Here is a 20,436-nt window from a genome sequence, read left to right as displayed (position 1 = left end):
ACAATTTGGTGGGATGGATATCTGACACGTATGGCATCTCACCAACTTGCCAGTAAAGCGTACTACAAAAGAATATCAGGGTCCAAGGCAAGAGGAAGACAAAGGAAGACCTGGATCGACGGTGTGAAGAATACCCTTAAGACACACAACTTTCCACTCAGCCAGGCCATCCAGCTTGCCAGAGACCAAAAGCTTTCTCCCCTTGAGTACAAGAGGAAAGTAAAAAAAAAAAAGAAGCAATTTTAAGAGAAGTATGTCATTAAACTAAATCAATCAACACATAATAAGTGACAGATTGACGACAGAGTTCGGTCTATATGTGTGAGTAGGGAAATGTTAATGAACCAAATTTAGCTCTAGTGTTCACTACAAGTGCAAGATCCAAAATGTGCTTCTAGCACAATCTTCAGCACTTATCTGACCTTATTGTGTTGTTGCAAGTGCTGTATGTATAACTGTTACTAAAACTAAACACAAAATCTGCCATTCCTCATGATATACTCTTTGAAAAAAGTTTGGGAACAACGTTAAATATGTATGCATTTTTCATGCGACATTTATGTATGTTAGCATTTAGAAATGAAACCTGTTATATTTGAGCAGCCAATTCAACTATGTGTACTGTTAACAACTTTGAAAACATTTTCGAACTTGAGTTGTGAACACGAGGCACATGTTAAAAGGTTCATGAAAAAGTTGCTTGTTTTTAAATGGTAAAAGAAAAATGATACCGAGTCTTAGGCATGTAAAGAGTCAATCATTATGTTGTGTGAACACTATGCTCACGCAATGACCATAGAAGCCTGTGCAATGCTGTCCCCGGGGTTTTATGCACCCCGCATAATTTGATCATTTTTTGCATAATTTCAGATTATTTTCCTTTATCATTCTTTGTTAAAAATAACAGAATCGCATAATTTCACTTTTTTGGGCTGTTTGCATAAATTCAAAATTTGTTTTGCATAAAACCGCGAGGACAGGCAATAGCTCGAAAATTTGATTGCCACACAGTACGCCTAGGATAAAGTTGAATTCGCACGACAGAGGAAGGGTCATCATTGGTTGGCTCCAAGGTGGTGTTTCATTGGGGGAGGTGGCTAGGAGTCTTGCTGTCACCCAACAATAAGACGGGTACCAACAAACCAGAAATACTGACGATCCCTGTTGGTCAGGGAGGCCCAGGTCAACCACTGTGAGGGAGGACCGTTTCAACCAATGCCGGGCTTTAGGCCATTCCCAAAGGGGGGGATATTAACATTATTTTTATTTTTTTAACACAGACTTATTTTTGTCACTACACTCTCTTTTTATTTAAACTCAAAGTGTTCCCTAACCTTTTTTAGAAGAGTATATTTGAGAAATTTAAAGAACACCTTGCTCATTCCTAGTTTTACCATGAACCTGTTTTCTCAATTTTCATTTCCCAAGACATGAGGGCAGTTTTCATAGGCATAAGTCAGGTTAATAAGGAAAAAAGAGTAACTCAGAAAATAGTTATGATCTTTTTATTTTTTTATATTTCATTCACACATGATTAAATATTGAGGTCATCATCAGGATCTTCTTCATCAAAGTCATCAGCATCATCTGCCTCGTAATGTATCTTGCTCTGAAGTGTGCTGTCAACCTCACTACTTTCGTCAAATCTGAAACACAAATGCAAGCCTCATTTTTTAAAAATAAAAAAATTTTAATTGAAGATTTGGAAAGTTGACCTTGCCCATTAGTAAAGATTTAACTTGATGAAACTAAAACTCATACTCATTTTTGTATAGGAAGTTCTCATATCCGAGAGTTAAGTTTTTGTGGCATCGGTAGCCTAGTGGTTAGGCTACTGGACTCATAATCGTGAGATTGCGGGTTCGAGGGTTCGAGTCTCAGCTCGGTCCGACGTCGTGTCCTTGGGAAAGACACTTTACACGAACTTCCCACTTGGCTTGGTCCTATCGGAGACGGACGTTAAACTAGGAGGTCCCGCCTCTTAAATAACCTAATAATGGTGATAAGGGCATTAAACTCATACCATTTCACCATTATTTTTTTTTCAGAGTAAAGTTTTATTATGGAATAACAATGTTAATGCATTAAGATAGCCCATATTCACCCTCTAAAGAAGGGGTCGGCAACCTTCTTCTGCCAACAAGGCCACATCTGAACTCACAGAAATTGTCCATGGCCGGATAACACCCCCTCCCCCCCTCAAAGAATAGACTTTCTTTGAATCGTTTGAAAAAAGCAGAGCTTGTAAAGGCAATGACAAATGTTAATGATATACATACACATAAAGAAATATACAAATTGACACTTTTTTAAAAAAACAAAAAAAACCTGCCTTGGTCGTTAGCAACAATTATCTGGGGAGTATGTGTAATCAAACTTTTAAAACAAGCGATTAACGATGTGGGGTGATGCAGGTAGGGGCATTTTGCTGTAAGCTGACAAAACTTACAGCAGTTTCGAGACAAAGAGACTTTTTGTCAGCGCAATCATTTTAAAATAGCGTTCTTCTCAAATTTGGATTCTAATTTATTCAAAAAGGAGTCACAGTTTTTGTTTGATTTTTTTCACATAGGTAGGATAACTTATCAGGCTTTCGATTTAGCAAATTAAAAAAATTAGTGTCAAAATAAAAAAGGGCATTTTGTCAGCTTTCGGTAGCATTGGCATCTCATCATAGAAGCATACTTTGGTCTCTGCTCAAAAACCAGTCAGGGACTGTCTTATTGCTATGAATGACACAATGTACATGATAGTCGCAGTCAAGGTTATTAGCCTGGACATTATATAATAAATTAGTAGAGGGGCATTGCATTAGACCGAAATGCTTATTACGCCAAAACAAGCCTAAAGGTTGGAGGTCGCCGATCTCTCTACAGCATGGTCTATGAGCTTTACAACCATTCATACCCCAGCAGACCCTAGAACACGACTCGGAAATATTTTCAGCTTCTCAGGCAGTCTGGAAGCACACTGTGCATGCAGCGGGTTACATGCTCAAGGAAAATTTGTGTTGTATTTTTCCCAAGGACACAAAACTGGGCCCTTGACAGGATTTGAAGCCATGACCTTGCAGTTGAGTCAGAGGTCTAGGCCACTGACACCGCATGTGCATGCATGGGCTTTTAATCCAAAGTGCACTTGTGTTCTTTGAGTTGAGGGAGGTTCACAGTATTATAAGTACTATTATAATCTATTACAGTATAAGGCAAGAACAAAGAACAAATGATCAAATACAATTTGTTGAAAGAAAAAAAAGAAAGAAAAAGGAGAAACCCACACATAAAAACTCATTACATTCTGAATGTAGGTCACCCTACCACAAAATGTCGAAGGCCCAGGAAGTTGTCTCACTAACAAGGTAATCCCCAATGTCCGGATCGGATGCAGAAATAACTTTACTTTTTTTAGGCCACCGTGACGATAAAAATATAAACAGGGCTGCCTACCCACCAGCAGACGTTTTGGCAATCAACCACCCAAAAAAGTAATCTGGATTAAAAATGAGAAATATGGCCATTTGCCATGCACTCACCTTAACTAATTGTTTCAAAGTTCAAACAAAGATTCACTAAAAAAAAACCATTATCTCATTGACCTAGGCTGTCACCCACAACAAAACAGGGAAAAGATTTTCTAACACCTTGTCAACCCAAAGTTTTCCTTACTCCTGGCTTTGGCACTTCTAAAGTCTAATGTTTTTCTTAGGGCAAAGTGGCACTGTACAATTACAACTAAAAGGGCTCAATGCAGAGCGTGTGTTTATGCTGTTACAGTTAACTGTATGTGATGTTGTGACACAGACCGTCGGCACTCATTTATACTGAGAAAACCCGAAAAGACCCGAAAAGACAGTTGATGACTGGTACATGGTCACTATCACAGTCCACTCCTGGCAGTGATTTAGATAATTTTATTGTATTTCTAAAACGTTTCTGAATAAGTATGAAGTCTATTTGATTTTCACTTCTATCGCCAGGACTCTTCCAAGTGTATCGTCTTCTTGTGAGATTTTCATACCAGGTGTTTGAGATCATAAAATTATTTTCTCTACACCATTCTACCAGTCGTTCCCCACGTTCATTCTCTCTACCCAGTCCCCATGGCCCAACTATATCTTCTATACGTGTACTTCCTACTTTGGCATTAAAGTCTCCTATGACTACCTTTACATCTTGTGATTTTAACTGTTTCATCGCCTTATCAAGGTTTTCATAAAAAGTCTCAATTTCCTCGTTGTCGTGCTCTGATGTTGGTGTATATATTTGGATGACACCTATGTCAGAAGGTTTTCCCTCTAATTTAGCCATTATGACTCTGTCTGAAACTCCCCAAAAACCTTTGATGCTCTTTGCTGTTGCTTCGTCAAATAAAATTCCGACTCCTCTTTCATGGGTTTTTCCTCCTGAATATATAATTGTTTTGGATCCTCTTCTAATCGAGCCTGCCCCCTCCCATCTAACTTCTGAAAGGCCTAACATATTTAGCTTCATCCTGTCCATTTCCTGCTCTATACTATCTAATTTGCCTTTCTGGTACATTGTTCTCACATTTCCATGTGGCTATATTAAGTTGCTTATTTTTGCAACCAGTAGCAATAAATAAACAACAAATAAATAAATCATGTATGTCTTTTCGGGTCATTTAGTGTCTTTTCGTGTCTTTTTTGGTTTTCTCGGGTCTTCTCGGGTCTTTTCGGCTGTCTTCTTGGGTCTTTTCGGCTGTCTATTTGTGTCTTTTCGGCTGCCTTTTGGGGTCTTTTGGGGTTTTTTGGGGTGTCTTTTCGGGTCTTCTCAGTATAAATAAGTGCCCCAGACTGTCCGGGTCTGGTAATTTTTCTCTTTATACACAGGGAAGGTTGGTAGAGGGAGGTGGTAGCCCAAATTTAGAAAAAATAAAAATTGTAAGATATCTGATACTGAGCAAAATGTGATGCAGCGTGAAATTAGGCACTCATCAATTTTTTGGACATATGAAGCTGTTGGTATCATTTTAAAGCTTGTTCATTTGTTTTGCTTTTGATTTTTAAAAAAAATCCATCTGTCTTGAATAGAAATGGAGGTTTCTGTGATTGAAGGAGGTGGGTTACCTGGTGTTAGAAAAATTTTGCGAGAAAAGGGCCGCCAAAGTTTGGTGACTTTCAAAGTTTAAGTTTCCTTGGAAACTATAAACTAACATTTTTTGGTGTGTCTTTGATCAATGTTTTTTCAGTAACATCCACACAGAAATGTGTTTTTAAATGGACATAAAAAGGTGTTGAACCCCAAAAAATATTTGATAGTTCCGAAAAAGTCAGGATCTTCAATTTCATTATTTCGGTAGGTTAAGTCCCAGATTTCATCATGATCCTGATTTCAAAACTGCCTAGCTTAGATTGTGAAATGTTGGGTTATGAACAACAGTGACGCATTCTTCAACAACTAAAAAAACATCAAGGACTCAAAACAACTGTTCAGTTAAATGATTATATATGACAGGTACATTTTGAAAGTAATAGTAATAAACCTCAAAAACAGGTTCTAGATTCGTTTTTTAAAATGGTCCTAAATATGAATACATTACCCAGTCTTCAAATGTGGCAGTTTCACTTGACTTCGGGCAACCTTTTCTGTTTCCGTTAGAGACAGGTTGAAAGACAGCTGACTAATGGGATCCGCCTAGAGAATTCAAAATATATAGTATTACTGCTACACAACAAGAAAAAAAAAAGAAAGATTCAAATGGTAGTCACTTCCACCAAGATTTTTTTCAGGTTCCACATCCAGGAAAATGAATGTAGCAGAATTTGACTGTGACTAATTTGATCAACTCTGTAGTGCGTTCTGCCTTTTCTTTGCCATTTCGCTCCTCCCAATTACATCACTCGTTAACCTAGACAATGTAATCTAAAGTGGGTAGAGAAATAAATAAAGTCCATCCCTGTCTGTGGTGTAATGGTTAAGCCCTTCATCATTGCACACACAAGATGTGAGGTGGATTCTCGAATGTAGAAGCTATTTTACCGAGCATCCCTGACTATCTGCTAGAATGCTGCATTCCACTCAGCCAAGGTCGATCCTGACAGGCCACACTTGCAGAAACTCACCCCATAAGTGATTTAAATTTCATCAATGTGGCCGTAAAAACATTCACAATTATAAACATAGTCAGCAGACCCCCTAAAAGAGGGAGTAACTCCAAAACTGTTGGCATAAGATAATGGCCTAAGAAATTTATGGAAGGTTTGGAGTTTATGGTTCTGAAACGAAGAGCAGAGCCAGCTTGGTGATATGGTTCACTTGGACAAAAGAATAATCCAAACATAAAATCAACTGAGGGTACCAAAATTCAAGCGTTTCACAGAGTCAATTGTTCCAAAGTAACAGTTTTAAAAAAATGTTTTCTCAAAAAAGCTAAAAATGGCTTAGACATTTATTTTATGAGCATGACGATTTTCTTCATGCCCTCTCCCAATGCACCACTGGAGGACTTCAGCTCGTAAGTCCAGGCCTGAAAAATACTCTTATTTTGTGTGAAATGAAAAAAAAAGTGTAGCCATGAAAAAGAGTATAGAGATCTGTGGGTTGTTGTGATGTCATGCTTGAAAGTCACTTTTATTATTATCTTATTTTAAGTGGGGACTTGAAGTTGATTTTTATCTGCATAAAGACTTCAAAAATGTAGCAAGCAATTTTGTCTCCATCTCTGTACTTTTTTTTTATCATGTACACATGATTGCCAAAAGGAAGCAAAGTGTGAATTGAAGTCTTAGCTTAGAAAATATAGATTTTTTTGTCTTCACTGAAAAAACAGCAACCCCCTCTTAATACATACAATCAGGACCATAAAAAATACTTTCAAACCAGCGTAAGACGATTTCCTTTTGTCAAGGAGGAAAGTGATCATCTTGGACTGGTGGTTTCTTGACAGTGTCATTTTAATAAAGAAACACTGCGAGATGGGAAATGGGAGGGGTGGAGGGAGTGAAAAGTAGTCATTTGCACAGGTTTATTAGTCTTGAACAGATGGTCTTTATAGCAGGTTTGATTATATAGATAAGTAATATGATTTTAACATTCTCGTATTGCCTGGCAATCATTTCATTCCCAAAGATAGAACTCGTACCTCAGGAGTAACTTGAGAAAGTGTTACATTTTCAGAAGCAGACTGATGTGGTTTCAAGTTGCGTATGTGAAAGCTGTCATCTACTGTAAAGGACTCCACCTGGAAAGGAAGAAGTACTTTGATGAAGCTTATTAATTAACATACATGCTCATGGCTGAGCAAAGCTATTAATGGTGTTTAGGAGAGGTCTGTATCTACTATACAATATATTCAAAATTGTCCACGATGGCCCCCCCATTACCGCAAAAAAAAAAATTTAAAATGCTGTCTTAGGCAGGAGGATATTTTGTACAGTGTTATTGTTATATATATAGATAGAGAGAAAAAAAATGCAAGCGGAAAGTTGGAACTGGTCGTTTGTATAGGTAATTGTCTTGAACAGGTAGTCGTTAGAGCAGTACGACTGCTCTTCTTTTTGGTGTACTTTACTTCTTTTGGTGTCCCGGTGAAATGTTGACACACCATAACTTACAACTCAGGTCTCAGCTGAACAGGGTAATTACAGAGCCCACACTGGTCTATAGATGTGCCACAAAGCACTGAATTTAGGCACTCATCATTTTTTAAGCATATGGAGTTACTGATATCAGCTCAAAGCATGTTTACTTGTCTTGCTTTTCATTAAAAAAAAATATCCGCTTATTTTGAATAGAAATTAATTGAAGTAAGTAGTGGGGTCACCTGATGTCAGAGAAAAAACTGGCGAGAAAATGTCCGCCAAACTCTGGTGACTTCCAAAACTTGACAGTCCTTGGAAACTGCAACTTTACATTTTTGTACCTTTGATCAGTGTTTTTCAGTAAAATTCACAAAGAAATGCTTTACGAAATGGACAAAGAAATGCTTTACGAAATGGACAAAGAAATGCTTTACGAAATGGACATCAAAAGTGTTAGGCCAGAAAAATACAATCTTTACAAATTGCCTAATAGCAAAGATAGTGAATAACAAGATGGTTCACTCAGCCAAAGATAGTGAATAACAAGATGGTTCACTCAGCCAAAGATAGTGAATAACAAGATGGTTCACTCAGCCAAAAAAGTGTCCGCAGGAAGTCCGCTCTTTGCTTCAGATGGCGCTGCGGTCTGTTTTGAAGCTCTCTTTCGTTTTTCCAGAAGAAGAATAGGAATAGCACCTCCTTGCGTGCGCAGATCGACTGCTGTTCATCAGCAGTTCGGGTACGTTCAGTGCGTAGTTTTAGGTTTTTTAAAATTTTAATGACCTCTCGCCTTTCATTCTAAAGTCAAATTAAACGAAGAAAACCATCACCTTTTCCTCCGGAAGAGGTTTTTTGTCAGCGTAACCATTTTAAAAAAGCGTTCTTCCGAAATTTATGCCAAAACTTGCTAGTTTCATTTTGATTTTTAAAAACTCAAGTAGGGTAACTCTGTTCGCAAAGAGTGCGCTTTTGTGAAGAGGGCGCCACCAAATTTTGAGGACACTTTTTTAATTGGCTCAAAGAGAGAAGTGGCCCATCTTGTTATGTACTATCATTGCTAATAGGCAGAAAAATGTGAGTTTCTGCAATGTCATTATTTATTCCACATGATGCCACATATAGTATAGAATCTATTGTATATGAATGTTTCCAAATTATCAAAATATGACTGCGCTATTTCAGTCAGCCACACCCAACTAAGTTCTTCCCTTTGATACTTTTCCCCCCTCAAAATTTCAGGTTAAAAGGGTTTGTGCCTAACACACATAGTATCAAATATGTATGAATAAGACATGGCATTAAAACTTCATTTTAAGAGAATGAAAGCCTGAAAAAATGTAAGATACTCACAGTTCTGAAAACCTTCCCTGTTGGGCGACAGTGCCTGACGTGACAGATGTGTTTTCCAGAGTGGACATTCCGCAATGAGATTACACTGGACGCTACATGCTCCATCAAGCTACAAGTGTGGGGATCGTGTACATCTCGATGCAGTACAGCCACAACTTGTGAAAATCTCTTATCTGAAGAACAGACAAATCCACGAGGAAACTTTGCAAGTTACACATAGATTCAACATAAATAAAAAAAACAACAACCAAACAAACACTTTTTACATACAAGTCTTGAAAAATATTCATCATCATATACAATTGTGGGTCCAAAAAATAATTTGTTAGGATTATGTTTTGAGTAAAGTAGGATTGTAGCCAATTTTGAGCCATAAAACTGGGACCTACTCTTTGAGCCCTCATCCCAAAAGCCTAAAGAAACCAGTGCCACTGAGCTCCCAAGGGTCAGCTGTTAGATTCTCCACCACAGTATGGAGAGCAGAAGGACAAAGGTAGCACATTCACACATTCCATGTCATAGGAATTAAAGGGGAAGATTATATGAAGTAAAAATTCCGTTTCCAAACCCCCCAAAAAAGGATCTAAAAGAGCGTTAGGAGTTGAGATTTTAGTTAATATATATTCTAATTTGTTTTAACAATGTCTTAGAAAAACATTCAACATTATGAGAAGGGAAAGACAAAGAATTGGTGACATCAGACATCTAGTGAGCATCGAATCAGGCATCAAATACATCGAGAGACAGCAAATAAGGTGGTTTGATGTAATGAAAATGGGGACACAACAGCCAGGCTCAAAGGCTTACAATATATGATTCTATAGTTTCAAAGAAGACAAAGAAAAAGATGGGTCGACAGAGTCAAAGAGATCCTTTAAAGGAACAAAATGACAATCCAAATAGCAGCACACCTGGCCCATATCACGACAAAAGCATATCCATAAGAGGACAGAAAAAAGTTTAAAAATAAGTAAGTACAATAACCATGTGTCATGATGCTGTGGAAATAGCCTCGCTTCAATTTTTGGGCACATGGAGTTATTGGCATCATCTTAAAACATGTTCATTTATCTTGCTTACCCACCAGTCTTCAATAGAAGTCGAGATATTTCCGAATGAAGGAGGTAGGGGTTACCTGGTTTCAGAGGCAAAATTAGAAAGAAAATGGAAGCCGAAGTTTGATGAATTGCAAAGCTTGAGAGTCCTTGGAAACTGTAAATTTACATTTGTTGAGCTTTTAAAATTGCCAAATGGGAAGAAACATGCCGGTGTCTTCGATTTTTATTATTTTGAAGAGCGCCTGATGTCACCACAATGCCTCACATATTACAAACCTGAAGCCAGTCTGTGAAGGGCTGAGCAAACTGCTGGAGTCTGCTGGAACAATATGTGAAGAGACAGTGAGTCAATCAGCACCCCCGTCTGACCTTTGAACTCAGGCACAGCAGCAGTCGTCACCTTGAACAGATCCTGGTTCTTTAGCTCAAAATCACAGGTAATACTCTGACCATCTACAAATGTTATCCTGGTGAGCAGAGAGGGGAAATAACAAACAGGTTTACAGTATCCTAACTGAACACAGGACATACACTTCTTCTTCTTTGCATTCTGAAGCTTGATCTCAGGGGCAGTCAACTGCCTGTTCTTAAACCTGCAGTACAACTGATTTTTACATACGTGGCTGTCCTTGCCTACTTTGTAGGGCCCCACAGGTAACCGCATTCCAATTTTGAAGGTACAGTCGAACCTGCCTTAATGGAAACCTTTATAAAACGGAAACATGTCTTAACGGAATCTCCCCGCTCCCATCTTGATATATTCCTCTTTAATAACTTGTATAAAATGGAAACCTGTCCAACGCGGAAATGGAAAGAAAAATCTGCTCCCTTCCAAGGGTTTCACAAGTCTACGAAGAGGGAAAATGCTTTGCCCGCTCAGCCCTGATTTGAAACAAAACTCGCAAGTTTTGTTCAGCCGGCTCTAAACTAAGGCCATGCCGCTGGTCGAGGAAGGGGGAGTAGGGGTGCAATTGGGGGGTAGATGTTACCCTATCATGTGAGCCCAGGGGGATGCAGATGGTCAGGATAGTGAGGGTGTGAAATCTCACGACTGCTCATGAGAGTGCTCGAATAACGAGCCACTACGGAAACTTTCCTGGGTAGCCAGAAGCCAGAGGTGTGAAATTAGTTTGACCAATGCCTGCCAACCTGATTGTATGCCAGCCGAGAAAAGAGTTCCTCGAATCGTTGGTATATGATTGCAGTGAGGGGTGGCATTGGTTGACAGAGCTTGTTACTCCGATGGGTGGGGCTAAGGGTGGAAGCAAAGGAGATCATGTTCAAACTTGTCTGTTTTTAATAGGTTAAACAGTGGTCCTATTAATGGCAAGCACTGGTGGTGATTGGACAAGTAAGAGTGACGCATGTCATTATCAGACAGGCTAGCAGTTGAGAGGTGTGAAGTTTTGACCGTTGCTTGCTGATCGGACAAGCAATCCTTGATCCCACCGGCTGGGCCTTTGAACCCCCCCCCCCATCTCCCCCACTAAATTCCCGTCTAAGACGGAAAATGTCTAAGATGGAATTTTTTTCTGGCTCCCTTGCGATTCCGTCTTACACAGGTTCGACTGTACTCTATTTGATTTTTTAAATACAGAATAGGGTATTTTCAATTTTGGTAGGAAGTAATTTTCAATTTCGCCCAAGTGGTGGCCAAAGCCTCTTGTGACAAGTTTAAAGGCCTCATAGTTCCTGAAGGTATTGTGTATATCTTCTTTGGCACACATGGCCTTTTAGCATGTAGGCCATGAGAATAATGCAGCCTTCGAAAAAAAAACCCACGTTACTAACATGAAAACAACACAGGGGAGTTTTTTTTACCTTTCTTAAATTTATCACTTTGCTAAATTTCTGGAATGTACACCATAATATCTGACCTGTTTTGGAGACCTAGCGGAAGCCAGCTTTTGAAGAATTCAGGTTGGCGTTCAAAGCAGATGAGAATGAGACGATCAAGTCTGAGAACAAAAATATGACATAAAAAAAATTACATTCTCCTCAGGGTCTCTCCTTATTCCAATACAAAAGCTCACGAAGAAAAAATTTAGCAATTCTTTACAGGTTTTTTTTATCATCTTCATAATTTAAATTTTTGTTTACTTTTTCAGCAACTTTCTCAGCCAGCAGCTAGATCTACATTCAGTTTTCAAGCTCAGATGACCTCATATATTGTAACCAGTTACAACCCTTCATATTACCATATACATGAGTATAAATTATACTATGCTACCACAGAAAGGAAAGGTACAAGGACATAACATAAAGGAGCATAAAAAAATATAGTTATAAATGGGGTAGTTTGCAAACAATCACTCAGCAAGCTTAGAATGGTGGAGAGTTTTACATAGTTTACTTTGATACACTGTATTAAGAACAAAGGGGCTTGTTCCTCATTATTCCATTTTCTTGAAATGATACAGCATGTCACAGAAACTCCTATTCAGTTGAGCCATATAAATACATCAGGTACAACAGAAAATAAATCACAAAATAAAAGAAGTCTAAGGACAGAAAAAAAGTTGTGTTGAAATATTAGCAGACTTTTGAACTACAAAACATTACAGTCCCACTTGACAAGATTTACATAAAGGCTAGTGCTTAGATATTTGACACAAATCAAACAATAAAAATAAAAGAAAATCATAAAACTGTCTCTTTTACCAACCTTTCAGCCAAACTCTTCACCCAGTTGAGAAAGAGTGTTCTACCAGGACAATCAGCTGTGTCTGAAAACATATAATAATATGTGTGTGCTCAGGTCAGTGAAAATAGAAATTACGCTATATCAAAAACAAACACTCTAGGGACAATATTTTCACATGATCTCTATCAATAAGTTTGAAAAAGTACAATTTGGTACACCTTTGTTTAGAATTACATGTCATCAATCAATCAATGCCTTTCACCCCTGGCAGGGTATAGGCCACATACAAGCTCCTTCCATTTATCTCTGTCCTGAGCCATCCTTCCAAGCTCGTTCCAAGTGAGCTTCATTTCTCTCATGTCCCTTTCCACGCATCTTCTCCATGTTTCCCGTGGCCTACCCCTGCCTCGTGCTCCTTGTGGTTTCCACTGCAGTGACTGTCTTGTGATGTTTCCGCTGGGCTTTCTGGTGTGTCCCATCCATCGCCACTTTCTTAGTCCTATTTCTACTTCTATATCCTTTTGTCCTGTCCTTTCCCACAGCTCTTCATTTCTTATTCTATCCTGCCACTTAATTCTTAGAATACTCTTCATACATCTGTTGATGAAAGTCTGGACTTTATTCAGTACTGTTTTCGTTGTCTTCCAAGTTTCGCAGCTGTAGAGGAGCACAGACTTGACGTTGGAGTTAAAAAGTCGAATCTTGGTGCGCAGTGAGATGTTGCTTGCTTTCCAGACTTGAAACTTTTCCTAGCTTCACTACTTTTGACTTGCCTGGATGTATACGTAGGCCAACACTCCTTGATAGGCTGTTGAGTTCCTCGGTCTTTTCTTGCATCTGAGCATGTGTGTGAGAGGTAGTGCAAAGTCATCGGCGAAGTCTAAGTCGTCCAGCTGCTGCCAAGGGATCCATTGTATTCCATTACGTTTGCCTCTGGTGGCTTCTTTCATGACCCAGTCAATTGCCAGTATGAAGAGAAAAGGTGAGAGCAAGTACAGTCAAACCTGCCCTGACGGGCCACCTCCATAAGACGGTCACCTGCACAAACGGCCACTTTCCATTTCCCCCTTTGCGTTTTTTTTCTATATAATTTAACTGTGTAAAACGGGCACCTGTCCAACGTGGCCGCGGCCACCATAATTTAACACACAACCCCTATCACACTAAGCAATAATACCTGTCTTAGACGGCCACCTTTGTGACTCCATTACGTTTTGTCATAAATTGTGCATTGGCTCCTGGCGTTGTGGGCGAGCCGTCATAATTAAATCACTTGTCGTTGTTGTTAGGTAGTCCCTCCAACTGATCATGTTGCGTAGGCCCCTCCCACTGTTGACCAATAGCTACTAATTTTCAGTTGTTGGTGAGGTAAACGTGTGATCCCTCATAACCCATAAGCCCCGCCCAGAACTCTTACACTAATCGTAAGTGAGATGAGTGGTCACTGTTTACCCAGTCTGTAACAAAGTAACAAAGGACGTCAACATGAACTTGTGACAGAAGCGTCTCTCGTTCTCCAAGTGGTGGCGACCCATGTGTTTGTTTTAACATGGCACTCGGTCTTCCTCGCCTGATACATTTCGTTTTACTGTCACCCTTGTGCAAATCAGCAACAAATAAATAATAATAATAATAGATAGCATTTGTATAGCGCATATCCCCGCTCAACAGCAGGCTCTATGCACTTTACACTATATATTTATATATATTCAACAAATAAAAATTACAAACAAAATACAAACCAACAACAACCACCACCACCAACAAAAACAACAACAATGCGGCTACTTTCGATTGGGACTTCAGATGGGAATGGTTTGTTTTCTTCATCTTGTTCAGTCCTGCCTAAGATGGCCACCTGTCTTATACGGCCACTTTTCTCCTTGACAATGGGTGGCCGTCTTACACAGGTTTGACTGTATCCTTGTCGCACTCCTGTCTGTACCCGGAATGGTTCTGAGAGTTGTCCTTTGTGGAAGACTTGGCAGCTTGTTCCATCATAGGTGGCCTTCACAAACTTAATGATTTCTCAGGTATTCCAAAATGCCGCATGAGTTTCCACAGAGTTTCCCTGTCCACGCTGTCAAACGCCTTTTCATAGTCAATGAAGTTGACCACGAGTGGTGAATTCCATTCAAGCGATTCCTCAACAATGATACGCAGAGTAGCGATCTGGTCCACATATGATCAGTTTTTGCGGAATCCTGCTTGGTTTCCTCGAAGCTTCTCATCTGTTGCCAGCTTGATTCTCTCCAGGAGTATCCTGTTGAAGACTTTCTCAGGTATGGAAAGGAGTGTAATGCCTCTGTAGTTGTTACAGTTGCTGAGGTCTCCTTTCTTTGGCAGCTTGATTAGGTGGCCTTCCTTCCAGTCTGATGGTATTTCCTCCTTTTGCCAAACTTTTTCAAATAGAGCATAGAGAATTTCCACAAACCTATCTTTCTCTGCCTCAAGGGCTTCCGGTGGTATATGGTCGGGACCAGCTGCCTTGTGGGACTTCAGTGTTTTTATAGCGGCTGCAATTTCCTCTCTTGAAGGTGGTTCCGTGACTATTGGGAGGTCATTTCTGGCTGGAAGAATTTCTGGTTGGTTTTCTGGAGGTGGTCTGTTCAATAGTTGATCAAAGTGTTCTCTCCATCGGTTAAGTTGCCCCTCTGGGTGGAAGATAGTCTTTCCTTCTTTGTCTTTCACTGGTAGAGTGGGCTTGCTGAACCTACCTGAAAGAGTTCTTGTAGTCTGGTGAACAATCCTCAAGTGCCCGTCTGTTGCTGCTTTCTCTGCCTTTTCGGCCAGGCCATTCAGGTAGGTATTCTTGTCCTTCTTGATGGAATTTTTTACCTCCCGGTTTACTTCAGTGTACTCTTGTTGTGCAGCGAGTTTCTCAGTTCGGGTATGGCTGTTGTTGACTTAGGCCTTCAGCTCTCTTCTTCTTTTGACTTTTTCTTGAGAGTCCTGTGAAATCCATTCATCCCTGGTGTTGTCTTTGGGTCCTAGGGTGCTCTGGCAAGTTGCATTTACTGCCTCTCTTATCTTATCAAGTCGTTGACTTCACATTCATCCAGATCTTGAAGGGCTTGAAATCTGTTCTTCTCATACTTTAGATGATTTCCAGCGGCGACTTGTGCATATCTTCTCAGTTTTAGTTTCATCTTTCCAAGGATCAAATGGTGATCTGATGCGACGTCTGCTCCTCGTAAGACTCGGACGTCCTCCAGTGAGCGTCTAAACTTTCGGGAGATGCAAAAGTGGTCAATCTGGTTTTCCGTTGTTCCGTCCGGGGAGACCCAAGTGGCCTTGTGAATCCTTTTATGTGGGAAGATTGTACCTCCAATGACCAAGTTGTTGAATGTACAGAAGTTTTCGAACCTTTCTCCGCTGTCATTTGCCTCTCTTAACCCGTGTCTGCCCATGATTTCCTCATTGTGACTATTGTCCGAACCTACCTTTGCATTTAGATCTCCCATGACAATGTTGATGTCTTTACCTGGAAGTTTGTCGATGACGTTCTGCAGGCGGTTGTAGAAGTCGTCTTTATTCTCCACTTCTGGATCATTGGTTGGAGCATACACTTGTAGGATGTTCATGTTAATGACCTTCTTCCTACCATCTCTTACCTCGAGTTCTTTCTTAGTTCCAAATGAGGCCATGATGATCCTAAGACCATGCGCTTCCCAGCCCCTGAATGTCTTTTGAGCTATTTTTGATATGATCATCTGGTCACCAGATGCCTTCATAAATGTGCACATCTAATGTAAGAACAGGATGTGAAAATTTGAGGCTCAGTCTTTACAATTAGGTGTCAGCAGTAGACCTAACTTACCTTAATAAAGTTAAAATGGGCAGATATCATCACCCTGAGAAGAGTGGTGAAAAAGCAGGAGTTTAAAAACCATAAAATACTGTACAGTTTGAACTAGATCTAGTCAAAAACGCAGTACTACTCATATGAGCGTATAGAGAAAACAGCAAATTTGCCCGCACGAGCCTCATAGTGACGGCACAGGGCATGCCGAAACACAGCCGAAAAGAATCTAAAGTGGGTGAAATTTCTCCGCCTCAGTAACATATTGGCACAGGGATTGGGGGCTAAAACTGAGCTTAGCATGTGTTAAACAGATGTCTCGGCTGTGGACATCGCTCACTTGATAACCCTATTTTATAAGCCAGTGTTTTTCAGCCATGTTTCATTACAACACGATGGTCAACGACGTTCGCTGCCTGATGTTGACAGAGGACGAGCCCTTGCCTGGCTCCAAGATAGCTCCACGTTCCGAGTCTTTACACGTCCACTTGGGGTGTCCCCGTCAGTCATGTGGAGGCTGCAAGAATGATGGCGAGCGACTGGAAGGGTCCAGGACAGGCCTCGACCAGGGAGGCCCCATTTGACCAACGACAGCATCGACCGGCTCATCGTCAGATAGGCCGTGAAGTCACGAACCACCATTGCAGACCGCACCAGGGACCAACTACGGGAGACAGCCAATGTCCACGTGGATGAGGAGATGGTGAGGAACTGTCTCCGTAGAGCCAGGTTTGCTACTGGTGTCCATGCCAGGCACCCAAGGCACATGCCGGCCCACAAAACAGCTCACCGGGCGTGGTCTGCCTGCCATTCATAGTGGACACGACGTCAGTGGGACCAGGTAGTCTTCTCAGACGAATCCAGATTCAACTTGCTGCACCCAGACAGGTGAACCCACGACTGTAGGCTCCGAGGAGAGCGGTTCCACCCTGACTGCATCCAGCAGGTGGCGCCCTAGGGTGTAGGGTCTGTTCTGGAGTGGGGAGGCTTCTCAGCTCACCACAGGACCCCCATATAGGGCAGTTTTACCACGGCAAAGTAGGCGGAGGAAATCCTGCGTCTCCTTACTGTTCCTCTTCTGCAGCAGATTGGACCCCAGGCTGGGTTTTCTTTTCTTTTGTTGCTGCTTTTGTGTACAGGTGACAATAAAACAAAATGTGTCAGACAAGGAGGACCAAGTGCTATGGTGAAACAAACACACGTACTACCACTCGGAGAACAAGCAACGCTTCTGTCACAAGTTCATGCTGATGTCCATTGTTACTTTGTTACAGACTGGGTAAACAGTGACCACTCATCTCACTTGCGATAATTTGTGTATGGGTTCTGGGCAGGGCTTATGGTTTATGAGGGATCACACGCTTCCCTCCCCATTCCCCAGCAGCTGAAAATTAATTTTGTTACCTATTGGTCAACAGTGGGAGGGGCCTACGCAACATGATCAGTTGGAGGGACTACCTAACAACGACAGGTTTTTAACTCATTCGCTACGCCGAGCCGTGGGAGGCGGCGCGGCTAAAGTGCCGTCAGTACGCTAAGCCGCCCCCGGCGGCTCGAGAACCAATCTTCAATTTTAGCTTAGATTCTATTCCAGTCCACATATCCATGTTAAAATAAAGGTCATAATATAATGCTGACTTCCGGGTCAAGCATTTCCACTGAAAATCGGAAATTTAGATTCAGTTTCGAAACGCGATTTCGTAGTTTATTTGACTTTGTTTTATCGCGATGCTAAAATTATAGCCCAGACACCAGTCTTAGTAATTTTACACAACAAAATCTATCATTATTTCACCCACTAAAGAAATGTAGGACTCTTTTCTATAATATTGATACGATTGGACTCATATTGCCAATGCACTGTTATCGAGAAATCAATATTTTTGAGTGCTTGATCTAGGTCTAGATCTAAATTGTCAGAATATTTTTTTCTCCCCAAAATCACTACTTTTTGATGAAATTACACAAGAAGTGCCACTCAAGACATGTATAGGTTTATTCCAAATGCAATTCTGAATAATTCCATATAAGATACGGGTGGGTTTTTTCTGTTGGTGATCGTTTTTCAAGATTATAAAAAATTTAATATTTTTTTCAATATCGGATGTTGTGTTCAAAATGTACAAATATTATGGAATGTAGGTAAATAACTGCAAACTTTTCAATATTTTCCAGTTCTGTATTTATTTATGGTTATTTTGATGTATCATTTGACTAGGCGCAAACTTATTTTTTGAGTTTCACGAAAGATTATAAATGTTTTATTTTCAAATTTTCTCCGCATCCAATCAAAATTGTGTTCCATAATCGTCTCTTACGGGAACCAAAGTTGAAAAATACATAAATAAACATTACAAATGTATTCTACAAACCATACTGAAAACATTGGTATATAATACGTTGATATTTATTTGAATTTGTTGCCCCAAAGACCTTTTAACTGCCCACTAGTCATTGATCTCTTTCGCCCTCCCGAAAAAAAATTCGTCCACAAGCCGAAAATAATAGGTAGCGGATGAGTTAAATTATGACGACTCGTCCACAACACCAGGGGCCAATGCACAATTTATGACAAAACGTAATGGAGTCACTAAGGTGGCCGTCTAAGACAGACTATTCCGAATATGAAAAAATGTTATTCGGACTCTGATTCTTGTCCACCATGACATCACTTCCGACTTCCTGTGACTCGTGACTCCAGCTTCCTGTCCTGCCTCACTTGCCTCAGGCTGGGTAGAGACCGGGATCACTTCGGGCAAAATGGCGTTAAATTGTGCCGGAGCCGAGTTTTTATCTTATGACGAATTTGAGGCCAGCCTGAAAAGTTAGAGCGTTTCTAATAAATGTTTATTTGTCAAGAAGTCATCAGAAGCAATTAAAGATGGCTCGTTAGCTTGTTTTGACCGGAAGTTCTCGCGCTACTCCTCTCTCTCTCTCTCTCTTTCTCTCTCTCCACTGCCCACAGACAAAATTGTACGCTTTTAGTAGGTTACAGTTGTAATGGAACGTTTGTTCACGGCACAGAATTCTACAATTTTTCTGGGTATTTTTTTACTTTCCCTCCCGTCTCACACTCAGCTACCAGTTGTCTATTTTCTACTAAATATTGATGCGCTGAACACGAATATCAACTTCATTTTTGAAAATATTTCGGTTTTTTTCCGCAGGCAACAGCCGCCTCTGAAAAATTCCCGAGGGTGGGGGGGGGGGGGGGGGGGGGTTCCAGGGGGGCCTGCCCCACTGGGGTAAAAGAAAATCTGGGGGGTTACAGGGGGGCATGCCCCCCTGTTTTTACACCCATAATTTGATATTTTACAGTTAGATTTGAAATTGTCTTGAAAATAATTGATTTGCGACAGTTTTGGTGGCTTTATGTGTGATCTGCAGCAAACAGTACAGCAGTTTGACCCCTGAAACAGTGCATCTGTGTGCGGGAGTGAAAGTAAAAATTTACCTTTTTCTGTTATCACAATGTAGAATTCTGTGGTTTAGGGTGAACGCAAAATTTGTTGGCCTAGATCTAGGCTATATAACGGTGAACGCGCACCGGGTAAGAATAGCCAAAAGACTCGCCTGCACTATTCTCATCCCGGGTGAGAATAGAGGTGGCCATTCTCACTCCGGGTGAGAATAGAGGTGGCCTAAGTAGAAAGCTTGCAACAGCGACTAGATCTAGATCTATAAGTAGCCGATTGAAAACATCAAGTACTCTATAGCAACTTACCCGTAACAAGCACGAGCCGGCTGTTTTCAATTCCGTTTACCAGATCTTCCAACATGATGCTTGAAGTTGAAGATTGTTTATCAGCACACCGACTAAATTTGGCCTTTGGGTAGCAGTATCAAGCAGTAGAGAATGTGAGATCAGAGCTTTCCAAATATTGTTTTACTTGCCATATTGGCCACTCTAACTTATTGAGGCGGATTATCAACTTAATTTCATCAAACAGCTGCCACTGTGTTCTGAAAACCAAGTCAGTTTCACCTGTCTCTTTACAATGGTCAACTTGACTCGTTTTGAACTAGCCTAGCCTCCAAAAAA

General features: G+C 40.5%; 1 protein-coding gene across 1 annotated transcript; it reads right to left on the bottom strand.

Moving 5' to 3' along the window:
- Nucleotides 1-1,491: 1,491 nt before the first annotated feature.
- LOC101855898 (elongator complex protein 5) lies at nt 1,492-20,419 on the bottom strand. Its single transcript, XM_005105960.3, has 8 exons — nt 20,119-20,419; nt 12,614-12,674; nt 11,826-11,906; nt 10,225-10,415; nt 8,891-9,063; nt 7,102-7,200; nt 5,560-5,654; nt 1,492-1,646 (listed from the first exon to the last, which is right to left on the bottom strand). The coding sequence occupies exons 1-8, from the start codon at nt 20,171-20,173 to the stop codon at nt 1,535-1,537; spliced, it is 867 nt and encodes a 288-aa protein (XP_005106017.1). The 5' UTR covers nt 20,174-20,419; the 3' UTR covers nt 1,492-1,534.
- Between the last annotated feature and the right edge of the window lie 17 nt (nt 20,420-20,436).

This window comes from Aplysia californica, unplaced genomic scaffold (genome assembly GCF_000002075.1).
Source record: "Aplysia californica isolate F4 #8 unplaced genomic scaffold, AplCal3.0 scaffold00503, whole genome shotgun sequence".
Lineage (NCBI taxonomy): Eukaryota > Metazoa > Mollusca > Gastropoda > Aplysiida > Aplysiidae > Aplysia > Aplysia californica.
This window is presented reverse-complemented; position numbering and strand designations above follow the sequence as displayed.